We start from the raw sequence: 14312 nt of genomic DNA on the forward strand, positions 1-14312 counted from the left end.
AAAGGGTACTAAAATTACCCATTCTGTGGGGAGTTCAGGGTACTGAAACTCTCCATTCCTAAGGGAAAGGGTACTAAAATTTCCTATTCGTAAGAGAGAGGTTACTAAAACCACCAATACCCAAGGGTTAGTATACCAAAAATATCCATTTCCATTAATTAAAACTCCATTGGTATTAAAACTTCCAATTCGGAAGAGTAAATGTATTAAAACTACCCTTCCCCAAGTGAAAGGGGGGGTACTAAAACTCCCCATTCCCAAGTGGGGGGTACTAAAACTACCCATTGGTAGTGGCGGGAGGTACTAAAACTACCCATGGGTTGTTTACTATTAAAACTACCCATTCTCAAGGGAGAGGGTACAAAATCCACCCATTACCAAGAAATGAGTACTAAAACTATCCACTCCCAAGTTAAAGGGTAATAAAAATATTCATTTCCAAGGGAAAGGTTATTCGTAAGAGAAATGGTACTAAAACTACCCCTTTCCAAGGGGAGGGGTACTAAAACTACCCATTCCCAAGGGAAAGCGTACTTAAACTAGCAATTGCCAAAAGAAAGAGTTCTAAAACCTGGGCAATTTTGACTCGACTCAGACTCCGAGCACTTAGAAATGCTATGTTTTTATACCCGCACCACATATAGAGGGTATTCACATCTCGAAGTATTTATGTGTGACCGTGCGAATAATCTCAATTTTTAGCCAGCCTAGCCAAATTCGTCCGTCCGTTCAACAGATAGCTGAAGTTACTATTGCGTTTGGACGCATGAGTTTATGCCTTTGAAATTTTTTAAGATACATTTTGTTGATGCAGGTCGTTTGGACCATTAGGTCCAGATTGATTTTAGTTAGACTTTGCTAAAAAAAATTCCAAAAAATTTAAATGTGAAATTTAACGTAATTCTGTTTACATTACGAATCGTCTTCGAAATTCGAATGCAGTTACAACATCACCTTGTTGTTTTTATACCCTCCACCATAAGATGGGGGGTATACTAATTTCGTCATTCTGTTTGTAACTACTCGAAATATTCGTCTGAGACCCCATAAAGTATATATATTCTTGATCGTCGCGATATTTTATGTCGATCTAGCCATGTCCGTCCGTCTGTCCGTCCGTCCGTCCGTCTGTCTGTCGAAAGCACGCTAACTTCCGAAGGACCGCTTGAAATTTTGCACAAATACTTCTTATTAGTGTAGGTCGGTTGGTATTGTAAATGGGCCATATCGGTCCATGTTTTGATATAGCTGCCATATAAACCGATCTTGGGTCTTGACTTCTTGAGCCTCTAGCGTGCGCAATTCTTATCCGATCAGAATGAAATTTTGCACGACGTGTTTTGTTATGATATCCAACAACTTTGCCAAGTATGGTTCAAATCGGTTGATAACCTGATATAGCTGCCATATAAACCGATCTTGGGTCTTGACTTCTTGAGCCTCTAGAGTGCGCAATTATTATCCGATTGAAATGAAATTTTGCACGACGTGTTTTGTTACGATATCCAATAACTGTGCCAAGTATGGTTCAAATCAGTCCATAACCTGATATAGCTGCCATATAAACCGATCCGGGATCTTGACTTCTTGAGCCTCTAGAGGGCGCAATTCTTACCCGATCAGAATGAAATTGTGCACAACGTGTTTTATTATGATATCCAACAACTGTGCCAAGTATGGTTTAAATCGGTCTATAACCTGATATAGCTGCCATATAAACCGATCTTGGGTCTTGACTTCTTGAGACTCTAGAGGGCACAATCCTTATCCGATTTGAATGAGTTTTTGCACAAAGTATTTCGTCATGATATCCAACAACTGTGCCAAGTATGGTTGAAATCGGTCTATAACCTGATATAGTTGTCATATAAACAGGTCTGGGGATTTGACTTCTTGAACTTCTAGAGGCCGCAATTCCTATCCGATTTGGCTGAAATTTTGCATGACGTATTTTATTTTTATTTTCAACAACTGTATCAAATAAGGTTCAAATCGGTTCATAACCTGATATAGCTGTCATATAAACCGATCTGGGATTTTGACTTCTTGACCCCTAGAGGTCGCAATTATTATCCGATATACCTGAAATTTTGTACGACGGATCCTCTCATGACCATCAACAAACGTGTTTATTATGTTCTGAATCGGTCTATAGCCCGATACAGATCCCATATAAATCGTTCTCTCTATTTTACTTCGTGAGCCCCAATGGGCGCAATTCTTATACGAATTGGCTGAATTTTTACACAGGTCTCCAACATATAATTTAATTGTGGTTCGAACCGGACCATATCTTGATATCGTTTTAATAGCAGAGCAACTCTTTTCTTAATCCTTTTTAGCCTAAGAAGAGATGCCGGGAAAAGAACTCGACAAATGCGATCCATGGTGGAGGGTATATAAGATTCGGCCCGGCCGAACTTAGCACGCTTTTACTTGTTTTTATTAATTTTTGGATATCAATTATGCGATTTTGAGGCAATACTCGTAGTTTTTCAAGGAAATAGAAAAGAGTATTGCTTCATCCGGCACCATTACGGAAAGAAATTTTCTTCACGAATCAAACGATGTCATCCGAATTTTTAAAATTCGCAAAACTAAGCGTGTTACAGCAATTTCAAACTCGCCTTGATTTTTTTTTGCATTTTTCGTATATCAAATTTTGCGATTTTGAGCTTATTTTTTGCAGAAAAATCATAGGAGTTGTACAAAACCGAATTTTTTGCCATAATCTTTAATACCCTATACTCAACTCGAAAAATTTTTTCGCATCAAAAATTGATAATTTTCATAAGGGGTTAGCCTTTGCTAAAAAAAATGCAAAAAAATTAAAATGTAAAATTTCAAGTAAAACTGCTTACTTTACAAATCGTCTTCGAATTTCGAACTACGGAATGCTTAAAAGTTTTTGAAATTCGAAAAAATGAAGGAGTTACAGCGTTCTTGGCCTTGAAAAAGACCTTGAATATTTGTGCCCAAAAAAAGTTGGTTTTTGCAATGTTTTTCACGGCAACCTTTACACTATTGCCTCATGCAGCACCACTACGGAAAGAAATTTTCTCCACGAATTCAACGGTGTCTGAAAAATTGTGAAGTTTACAAAAATAAAGAAGTTACAGCAATTGCAAACTTACCTCGATATTTTTTGAATTTTTGGATATCAATTATGCGATTTTGAAGTAGTACTGGTAAAGTTTTGAAGGAATTAGAAAAGAGTGTTGCTTCATCCAGTACCATTACGGAAAGAGATTTTCTTCAAGAATCCAATGGTATGTTCAGAATTTTTAAGTTCGCAAAACTAAGGAAGTAACAGCAATTTCAAAACCATTTTGATTTTTTTGCGTTTTTTGGATATCAATTATGCGATTTTGATCTTGTTTTTTGAAGAAAAAACATAGGAGTTCCACTTAACCGAATTTTTTGCCATGATCTTCAATACTGTATACTCAACTCGAAAAATTTTTTCGCATCAAAAATTCAAAATTTTCATAAGGGGTTAGCCTTTGCTAAAAAAATGCAAAAAAAATTAAATGTGAAATTTCAAGTAATACTGATTACTTACGAATCGTCTTCGAATTTCGAACTGCGGAATGCTTAAAAGTTTTCGAAATTCGAAAAAATTAAAGAGTTACAGCGTTGTTGGCCTTGAAAACGAATTTGAATGTTTGCTCCCAAAAAAGCTTGCATTTGCCATGTTTTTCTTAGAAAACTTTACAGTATTGCTTCATGTAGCACCACTACGGAAAGAGATTTTCTCCACGAATTCAACGGTGTCTGAAAAATTTTTTATGTTTGCTAAACTAAGGAAGTTATATTAAATGCAAACTTACATTGATATTTTTTGAATTTTTGGTTATCAATTATGCGATTTTGAAGTAATACTCGTAAAGTTTTGAAGGAATTAGAAAAGGGTGTTGCTTTATTCAGCACCATTACGGAAAGAGATTTTCTTCATGAATCCAATGGTGTGTTCAGAATTTTTAAGTTCGCAAAACTAAGGAAGTAACAGCAATTTCAAACTCACGTAAATTTTTTTGGAGATTTTTGGATATCAATTATGCGATTTTGATCTTGTTTTTTGAAGAAAAAACATAGGAGTTGCTCTAAGCCGAAATTTTTGCCATGATCTTCAATACTGTATACTCAACTCGAAAAATTTTTTCACATCAAAAATTCAAAATTTTCATAAGGGGTTAGCCTTTGCTAAAAAAAATGCAAAAAAATACGAATTACGAATCGTCTTCGAATTTCGAACTGCGGAATACTTAAAAACTTTCGAAATTCGAAAAAATTAAAGAGTTATAGCGTTTTAAGCCTTGAAAACGACCTTGAATTTGTATGCCCAAAAAAATTTGGTTTTTGCGATGTTTTTCATAGAAACTTTATAGTATTGATGTATCCTGCACCAATCCGGCAAGAGATTTTCTTCAAAATTCCAATGGTGTCCTCAGAATTCACAAGACAGCAATTTCAAACTTACTTCGATTTTTTTTTTGCATTTTTTTACCCAAAAACATTACTGTGACACACAGTAGTGCTAATTTTTGCAACACTTAGAAGGTGATAAAATACTGATCGACTCTGAATCATTTTCTGTCGGTCTGTCCATGTAAATTTGTGTACAAAGAAAATGGTACTAAAACTACCCATTCCCAAGGCAAAACGTACTAAAAATACATTCCCATTGGAAATTCTATATGAACTATCCATTCCAAAGGGAAATGATACTAAAACTACCTATTCCCAAGAGAAGGGATACTAAAACCATCAATTCCCAAGGAAAAGGGTACTAAAAGTACCCATTCCCTAGGGAAATGGTACCAAAACTACACATTCCAAAGACAAATGGAACTAAAACTTCCCCTTACCAAGCAAAATGGGACTAAAACTATCCATTCCAAAGGAAAACAATACCAAATCTATACATTCCCAAGGAAAAGGGTACTAAAACACCCCTTCCCAAGGCAATGGGTACCAAAATTCACCTTCCCAATGGAAAGAGTACTAAAACCACACATTCCCAAAGGAAAAAAAAATTACTTTACCTAACCACCCATTCCCACAGGAAAGAGTCTTAAAATTATACACTCCCAAGGAAAAGGGTACAAAAACTACCCATTCACCAACAAAAAGGGACTAAAACTACGCATTCCTAAGTGAGGTAGCACTAAAACCACATATTTCCCTGAGAAAGGGTACTTAAACTACCCATTTCCAAGGGAAAGGGAGCTAAAACTACCCATTCTAAAGAAAATAGTATAAAAACTACCCATTCCCAATGTAAAGGGTACTAAACCTATATATTCCCAAGGGAAAGGGAACTTAAACTTCCCATTGCCAAGGAAAAGGGTACTAAATCTAACCATTCCTAGGGAGAGGATACTAAAATCAACCTTTCCCAAGGGAAAGGTTACTAAAACAACCCGTTTCCAAGGGAAAATGTACTAAAACTACAAGTTCTCTAGGAAAAAGATCGTGTAACTACTCATTTTCAATTGTAAGGATACTATTGCAACCCATTCCCAAGAGAAAGGGTATCAAAGCTACCCATTCTCAAGGGGAAAGTACTAAAACTACCCACTCCCAAGGGAAATGGTACTTAGACTACTCATTCTCAAGTGCAAGGGCACTAAAACTACCCGTTCTAAGGGAAATGTTTACTAAAACAACCCATTCCCCAGGAAATTTTTTTTAAAACTACCCGTTCCCAATGGAAAGGGGACCAAAAATTGTCATTCCTAAGAAAAGGGTACAAAAACTACCCATTCCCAAAGGAAAGATTACTAAAACTACACATTCCCAAAGGAAAGGGTATCAAAACAACGCTTTTCCAATTGAAAGGGTAATAAAACTACCCATTCCCAAGGAAACTTTTACTAAAACTACCCATTCCCAAAAAATATGGGTATTAAAACTACACATTGCCAAGGATAAGTTTAATAAAACAAGCCATTCCCAATGGAGAGTTCACAAAAACTACCCCATTCCCAAGGAAATTGGTGCTTAAACTACCCATTCCCAAGGGAAAGGGTATTTAAAGTACCCATTTAAAAGATAAAGTTTGCCAAAATTACCCATTCCCAAGGGAAAGTTTACAAATCTACCCATTCCTAAAAGAAAGGGTATCAAAACTACCCATTTCCCAGGGATAAGAGTAATAAAGCTACCCATTCCCAAAGAAAATGGCAGCAAAACTGACCATTCCCAAGTGATCGTTTACTAAAACTACCCATTCCGAAGGAAAAGGATACTAAAACTATCCATTCCCGAAGGAAAGGCTTTCAAAATTACCCATTCCCTAGGAAACGATATCAAATCTACCCATTCCCAAAGAAAAGGGTAATAATACTACCCATTCCCAAAGGAATGTGTAACAAAACTATCTATTGTTAAGGAAAGTGTTACAAAACTACCCATTCCCAAAGGAAAGGCTTCTAAAACTACCAATACCCAAAATAAGGGATACAATAACTACCCATTACCAAAGGAAAGGGTATCAAAACTAGGGAATTAAAACTACCCATTCCCAAGGGAAAGGGTATTGAAACTACTCATTTTCAGGGGAAATGGTGCTAAAGCTACCCATTCCCAAGGGAACAAGTACAAAAACTTCCCATTCCCAAAGGAAGGGCTATGAAAACTACCCATAGCGTAGGAAATGGTATCAAAAGTATACATTCCCAAGGAAAAGAGTGATAATACTACTCATTCCTAGAGGAAAGTGTAACAAAATTACCCAACCCAAGGAAAGTGTAACAAAACTACCCATTCCCAAGGGAGAGGGTACTAAAACTACCCACTCTCAAAGGAAAGGCTACTAAAGCTACCAATTCCCAAGAGAAGGGATACAAAAACTACCCATTACCAAAGGAAAGGGTATCAAAATTACCCATTCCTAAGGGAAGGGATAATAAAACTACCCATTTCCAAAGGAAATGGTAACAAAGCTACCCATTCTTAAAGGAAATGTTAACAAAAATACCCATTTCCCAGGGAAAGGGCAATAATACTACCCATTCCAAAAATGAATGGTACTGAAATTACCATTTTTCAAGGGATCAGGAAATAGGTAGTTTTAGTACCTATTTCCAAGGGAACGGGTAATAAAACTAACCATTTTCAAGTGAAAGGGTATGAAAACTACCTGATCCCAAGGGAAAGGGTATTGACGCTACCCATTTTCAGGGGAAATGGTATTAAAACTACCCATTCCCATGGAAAACCAAGGAAATCGGGAGATCAAGGTATATGGAAGCTATGTGAAAACACGGTTGACCGTATTATAAACTAAGCCCAGTTATGAGCTTGTTTTGAGCTCTAAGAACAATAAAACTAAATTGAAAAATAAAAAGCTAAACTGAAACTTGCCAGCGGCTAGCTTTACGCGTTCGACCGCTATCGTGATATCGACGGGCGGACGGACAGATGTTCGGACGGACGGACATGGCTAGACAAACTCAGAACGTCGAGATGATCAAGAATATATATACTTTATGGGGTCTTTAACGATTAATTCGGGGTGTTACAAACGGAATGCCTAGATTAGTATACCCCCATCCTCTGGTGGTGAGTATAAAAATTTCAAATTTCTTTTGGCAGAAGTTCTTACATGACACTTTACTTTACTTCAAATGGCACTTTAACTTCGCCACCACAGAAAATTGTTTTGCATGTCTTCGTCAGGATTCGAACCCAGATGTACGAAGTCATGGGCGAACAGCTAGAGTCTGCACCACTGTGGCTTCTAAGTGGTGGAATTCTCTCATCTATTCATGTATTCCAGGTAGTCGGTCAAAATCTGCGTACATTCCAGCTCGTTTCCTTAGGATTACATCGGAAGTTAAAACTATTTCTCCATTGGCTTAAGACTAAGTCTACCTAAGACTAAACGTCTTTAGAGTGTAAGCCGTTGTAGTTCTCATAATTCCACCTATGTCTAGATGTATTGAGAAGGGTAATTATGTCCAGATGTATTGAGAAGGGTATCGTCTTGAAGTTGATTGAAAGTTTGCTCACAGCCTGGAATGAATTTAATATTTGAGAGAGAGAGAGAGAGAGAGGTAAATACCAGCTGTATTGAGAAGGGTATCTTATCAAAGTTGATTGAAAGTTTGCTCACAGCCTGCAATGAGTTTAATATTTGAGAGGGAGAGAGAAGTAAATACCAGTTGCCGAAACCAGGGAAAGGTTGTCACGCTCTCTCACAAGCAAACCAACCCTCTTATATCTTATTGCAAATCTTACCCATGAACATTCCACTAAAGGAATAGGGGCAAACTTTCCACACATATTGATGAGCGCTGTCCGATTCAAGTTTAAGCTGAATGGTAAGGGGCCTCCTTTTTATAGCCGTGTCTGAACGGCTTGCCTCAGTGCGACACCTCTTTGGGAAGAAGTTTTTACATGGCATAGTACCTCACAAATGTTGTCAGCATTGGGAGAGGGAAACGACATCTAACATTTTTTATACCCTCCACCATAAGCTGGGGGGTATACTAATTTCGTCATTCTGTTTGTAACTACTCGAAATATTTGTCTGAGACCCCATAAAGTATATATATTCTTGATCGTCGCGACATTTTATGTCGATCTAGCCATGTCCGTCCGTCTGTCCGTCCGTCCGTCCGTCTGTCTTTCGAAAACACGCTAACTTCCGAAGGAGTAAAGCTAGGCGCTTGAAATTTTGCACAAATACTTCTAATTAGTGTAGGTCGGTTGGTATTATAAATGCGCCATATCGGTCCATGTTTTGATATAGCTGCCATATAAACCGTTCTTGGGTCTTGACTTCTTGAGCCTCTAGAGTGCGCAATTCTTATCCGATTGGAATGAAATTTTGCACGACGTATTTTGTTATGATATCCAACAACTTTGCCAAGTATGGTTCAAATCGGTTGATAACCTGATATAGCTGCCATATAAACCGATCTGGGGTCTTGACTTCTTGAGCCTCTAGAGTGCGCAATTCTTATCCGATTGGAATGAAATTTTGCACGACGTGTTTTGTTATGATATCCAACAACTTTGTCAAGTATGGTTCAAATCGGTTGATAACCTGATATAGCTGCCATATAAACCGATCTTGGGTCTTGACTTCTTGAGCCTCTAGAGTGCGCAATTCTTATCCGATTGGAATGAAATTTTGCACGACGTGTTTTGTTATGGTATCCAATAACTGTGCTAAGTATGGTTCAAATCGGTTGATAACCTGATATAGCTGCCATATAAACCGATCTGGGGTCTTGACTTCTTGAGCCTCTAGAGTGCGCAATTGTTATCCGATTTGCCTGAAATTATGTACTACGGATACTCTCATGACCATCAACATACGTGTTTATTATGATCTGAATCGGTCTATAGCCCGATACAGCTCCCATATAAATCGATCTCTCTATTTTACTTCTTGAGCCCCCAAAGGGCGAAATTCTTATTCGAATTGGCTGACATTTTACACAGGTCTCCAACATGTAATAATATTGTATAATAATAGCAGAGCAAATCTTTTCTTATATCCTTTTTTGCCTAAGAAGAGATGCCGGGAGAAGAACTCGACAAATGGGATCCATGGTGGAGGGTATATAAGATTCGGCCCGGCCGAACTTAGCACGCTTTTACTTGTTTCTGATGGTCTCGCCAGTATTCAAAGCCAGGCGTTCAGCGTCATAGGAGGTAATGTTTATCTCTGCGCTACGGTGACCTTTTTATTTCGTATTGTATTGTCCAGAAAGCAAACATAGGGTCTATTTCGTATACCTTTACAGTCTAGTAGTCTTGATAGCGGTATAGTGGTAGCAGGTGGACGTCTGATCCAACAAATGTTTGGGTTTGTTGATACCCATATTGTTAAAGATCCCCTCAAAATCAGTGTTTATAGTCAAAGTATATCTTGTAGCATTGAAGAGTCTCCCTATTCTGTGTCCTACCTGTAGGGGAGTCTGTTTCGATATTACAAATCTTGTCAATTAAAATGCGTAGCGATATTCATGTTTCTCTCAATTGTATTCCTATTGCTGGCATCTCAAATATTCTACAAATTTTTGTTTAATTTTATTCTTTTAGGTCGATCGAGTCTTCCGCAAATTGGATCTCAACCAGGATGGCATTATAACAATCGAAGAATTCTTAGAGGCATGCCTTAAGGATGATCTAGTTACAAGATCACTGCAAATGTTCGATAATGACCTTTGATGACCGGCGACAGACTATGACATAAGAAACAATCGCAATACAGTATCTTTGATAGATCTCTAAACAGCAACTAAAACAAAACCAAAAACTAAAACTAGAAAAAAAGCAACTAACATCTTATTAATAATAAATAACGAAAACAAAATAAAAAAGAAAAAAAAACTAAAGAAATTGTTACTTAAAGTAAGTAAAACAAAAACTAAAAAAAACCCAAAACAAAAAACATGTAATAAAAAAAACTTTAAAAATTCTCCACCTTACCTACAGAAAGAGAGCTCATACACCAGTAAAGAAAAACATACAGAGAAAACAACAACAAGGAAATTCTTAGACTTTACATTATTTTCAGTTTTAGTCCAAGTAAAGAAAATTTAAAATTTCCCTTAAATGAACTAAGCTAAGCATTTGTTTATTTTATATATTTTTTTTGATAACCTTAAAGCAAAGCTACGAATTTGGCATAACCCTCAAACATCACCAGCCCACTAAGCTAGTGTTTATTAACAATTTTTTTTTTTTTGAAAAGATCCCAAACAACAACAAACAAAAATCCTGCCATAAATTCTTAAATTGACTGTAGAACAAATGAAATTGGCATAAATCGAACCTCGAAACTCCCCGCCCCCCAAAAGAAAACCCCAAATCAATACAATTAAGCGTTTTTTGCTTGGAAAAGTGTTTCTGAGAAAGCAAATCAACCACGTTACGATGATGTTATGCGAAGGCATAACCGAAAACAAAGACCACCAATTTAAAGCAAGTAGAATGAGTCAAAAATATACAATGGATAAATGCGGGGGGGAAAATAGATAACTTTTGATTAAAAGAACCAAATGAAGGGTAATGAAGCATTGAAAAGGTTATTTGGAAAAAGCACAAAAGTCAAAAAGAGAAAAGCGAAATATTGGCATTGCAATTTAAAGAGATTTCATGAATTCCTTTCGATATTACATTGAAATAACAAAATTCCTGCAGGAATTTTCCATAAATATGCGGAATTGGATTTTTTGTCCTAGGGAATGTCAACTGAGTTTTTTTTTCACTAGGCTAAATAAAGCGCCAGTTGCGCTGAGGATGCCTCAGAGTTTCCTCACATAGGCGTGGTAGTTCACTAAAGTGGTGATTCTTGGTATTCTTTGAAATCATTGCAATCGGCTTTCTTTTGAATGATCTTCCGCTCGTGGGTTATGATGTCCCTTCTAGATAGGAGATATCCCAATCTTATTAAAATGACGGGTTGTCCACAAACATCATTTAATTTACCTATAGATGTTTGGTGAATTGCTGCAATTACCAATTATTCAGGTGGAGGCATCCTCATTCGTCGTGTGGTATGTGAGGCCATCAATATCCTCTGCCAAAGCCATACCCCTCTATTCGTGACCTAGGAGAGCATATAATAACTTGTAAGGTCCGATTTTGCACCATTGCCAGTGACGTTAAAGTTTCTACCAAGGCCGTCTTTGAAGAAAAATGGACCGATGAAGCCACCAGACTATAAGCCACACCAAACTGTTGTGTTTTTCGAGATGCATTGGTAAATCTTATGCGGCATGTGCCTGTTCTTCAATCCATATGTGCTAGTTTTGCTTATTTAAATAACCATTTTGGCTGTAATGAACCTCATCGTTGAACACAATTTGAGCACAAGATATCCGCAAAATTTTAAATAGCCAGCATTTGGGAATATATGGGTAAATACCCGGGTATTTACCAAATTTACCGGGCAAATACCTTTTGGGTATTTACCCATCGCCCATCTCTACCCATGATCATTCCATAAAGAAACAGGGGCAAACTTCTCACATAGCAATGAGAGCTGTCTAATGCAAGTTTAAGCTCATTGATATGTGACCTCCTTTTTATAGCCGAGTTCGAATGGCGTGTCGCGTCGCCTCTTTGGGGAGGAGTTCTTACATGGCATAGTACCTCACAAATATGGCCAGCATTATGAGGGGAGAACCACCGCCCAAATTTTTAAGAACATGCTAACCTCTACGCTACGGTGCCTTTGTCACAGAGCACGAATTTTGATAGCAAATTTCAACGATGTGCAGTCGTTAGCTCTTTTGTGCGTTTCTCCATGACGTCAGAGTTTACTGAAGATGTCAGATGTCACAGTTTACTGAACACTTTTCAACAAATAACGGTTGGACATAATTATCAACCAGAGTCTACCCCGACGCACTCAACTTAGGAATATCTGTGAAACTACCGGACGAGTGCACGGTCTTTCAAGCAGAGATCTGAGGCATTACAGTAGCCGAAAGAGAAATTCTGGTAAGGGATCTACCATCTTCAAAGCTGGTAAGGGATCTACCACCCTCAAAGCTCAGCATTTAGGTGGACAGTATGGCTGTGTTCAAGGATCGAGGATGGTGAGGTGTGTGATGGATTGTTGAATGCGCCTTCAGGGGCTAGTCTGAGCCGCATTGCGAACCAGTCACCGGTCTTGCCTATATGCCATTTTTTGAACTACTGAACATAGTAGATGAGATGGCCAGAGAGGGGCCGGTGGCGAGGGGGACTCAGCAAATGGTTGCCAGACTGTTAAGGCCCTCTGGCCTGTCATCGACCGAAAGGAAGACTAAGGAGTTACTGGGGTGGGATAAGAGGTCGCTGCGCACATTCACGGAGGTCATAACTGTATACTCGGCATTAATGTATTCCGGGGTATGAAGGGGCGGACGAATGCGTCACCGGTCTTACCCATGTTCCTTTTTTTGAACTACTGAACTGGTGGGATAGGATTCAGCACATTGACAGGGGTCACAACCGGATACCGGACATGAATGAATTCCGGGGAATGAATGGGCGGACGAATGAGCCAGCAGCGGTTCGTCTGAGCCGCCTTGCGAACCAGACACCGGTCTTGACTATATGCCATTTTTTGAACTACTGCACATAGTAGATGAGATGGCCAGAGAGGGGCTGGTGGGGAGTGTGACTCAGCGAATGGTTACCGGACTGCGGCACGCCGTTCGGACTCGACTATAAAAAGGAGGCCCCTAATCATTGAGCCTAAACTTGAATCGGACTGCACTCATTGATATGTGAGAAGTTTGTCCCTGTTCCTTAATGGAATGTTCATGGGCAAAATTTGCAAGCTATACTGACAACCTTCTTACTTCCTTCTCTCTCACGATCCGGATCACCCCATAGGATTTTCGTCGTAATACCATTCGTCGCCCATCCCCTTAACACGGACTGCGTCGACCCGAAAGGCTTTGGGTTAACCAAGATAAGTTTAGGCAGCCCTCTGGCCTGCACTGCCAATAGTCTGCCCTTTCATTCCCACTTACTCCGTTATGGCCCGGCACCCAAACGATGCGGATTATGCCATCCTCAGAGAAGGCATTAATCTCCTTCCTACACTGCAAGACTGTTCGTGACCCTACCATCCTGGTTGTTATTGCCCTTATCGCCATTTTACTGTCCGCAAATATCACACTCGACATTCTTACATTAGCACCACACCACCTCATGCATTCCATATCGCCCGTATCTGCGCCTCCAGGACCATATCATGGTCAGGTAGTCTAAAACAGTCCTTGGGTTCTCAATGTAGACCCCCAGGCCCACTCTGTTCTCTAGCTTTGATCCATCCGTGTAACATGATCTTCCAGATGGCAACACTAGGGTTCCGTCAGTCCAAGACTGTGTCGCTGGCAACAGTGCCTCACACTCGACCTCAAGTGTCGCCTCAGGTAACCAATCGGAATCCTCTTTCCTTCCTTCCAGGTTTCTTATCGACGCCTCGATTATACCGCAATGGTATGAACTGCTCCCATCCTCAATCCATTCTCCGATCGCCTCATTTGTTAGACTGACAACTGGTTGTGCGCTTGATTACTCTCGACTACAGGTGCCAAGGCACCCAAACCCATAGGAGTGGCAGACAACATGTTACGGTCTGATGCCACCACCGCAACTTTTGGGTCTTCGGAGTCCCTTTTGAGCCTACTTCTGAAAGTCTTCAAAAGTTTTTGTAATAGATACCTATTCGGAAGTGCTGTTATTTTTCTCCGATGAGCGAAATGAAAACACGACCTCTCCACTCAACGGTTACTTTCTTTTGAGCAACCATGTATTTATGGTATAAAGAAATACGTTGAGGAAATTTT

General features: G+C 38.9%; 1 protein-coding gene across 1 annotated transcript in view; it reads left to right on the forward strand.

Moving 5' to 3' along the window:
- Positions 1–11352, forward strand: part of LOC106087201 (Kv channel-interacting protein 1) — a 32163-nt gene extending 20811 nt beyond the window's left edge. Inside the window, exon 5 of the mRNA XM_059363128.1 lies at positions 10060–11352. Coding sequence (XP_059219111.1) covers positions 10060–10188 — 129 coding nt within the window. The 3' untranslated portion in view covers positions 10189–11352. The remainder of the gene's footprint in view (positions 1–10059) is intronic.
- Positions 11353–14312: the final 2960 nt, after the last annotated feature.

This window comes from Stomoxys calcitrans, chromosome 2, assembly GCF_963082655.1.
Source record: "Stomoxys calcitrans chromosome 2, idStoCalc2.1, whole genome shotgun sequence".
Taxonomy (NCBI): Eukaryota; Metazoa; Arthropoda; class Insecta; order Diptera; family Muscidae; genus Stomoxys; species Stomoxys calcitrans.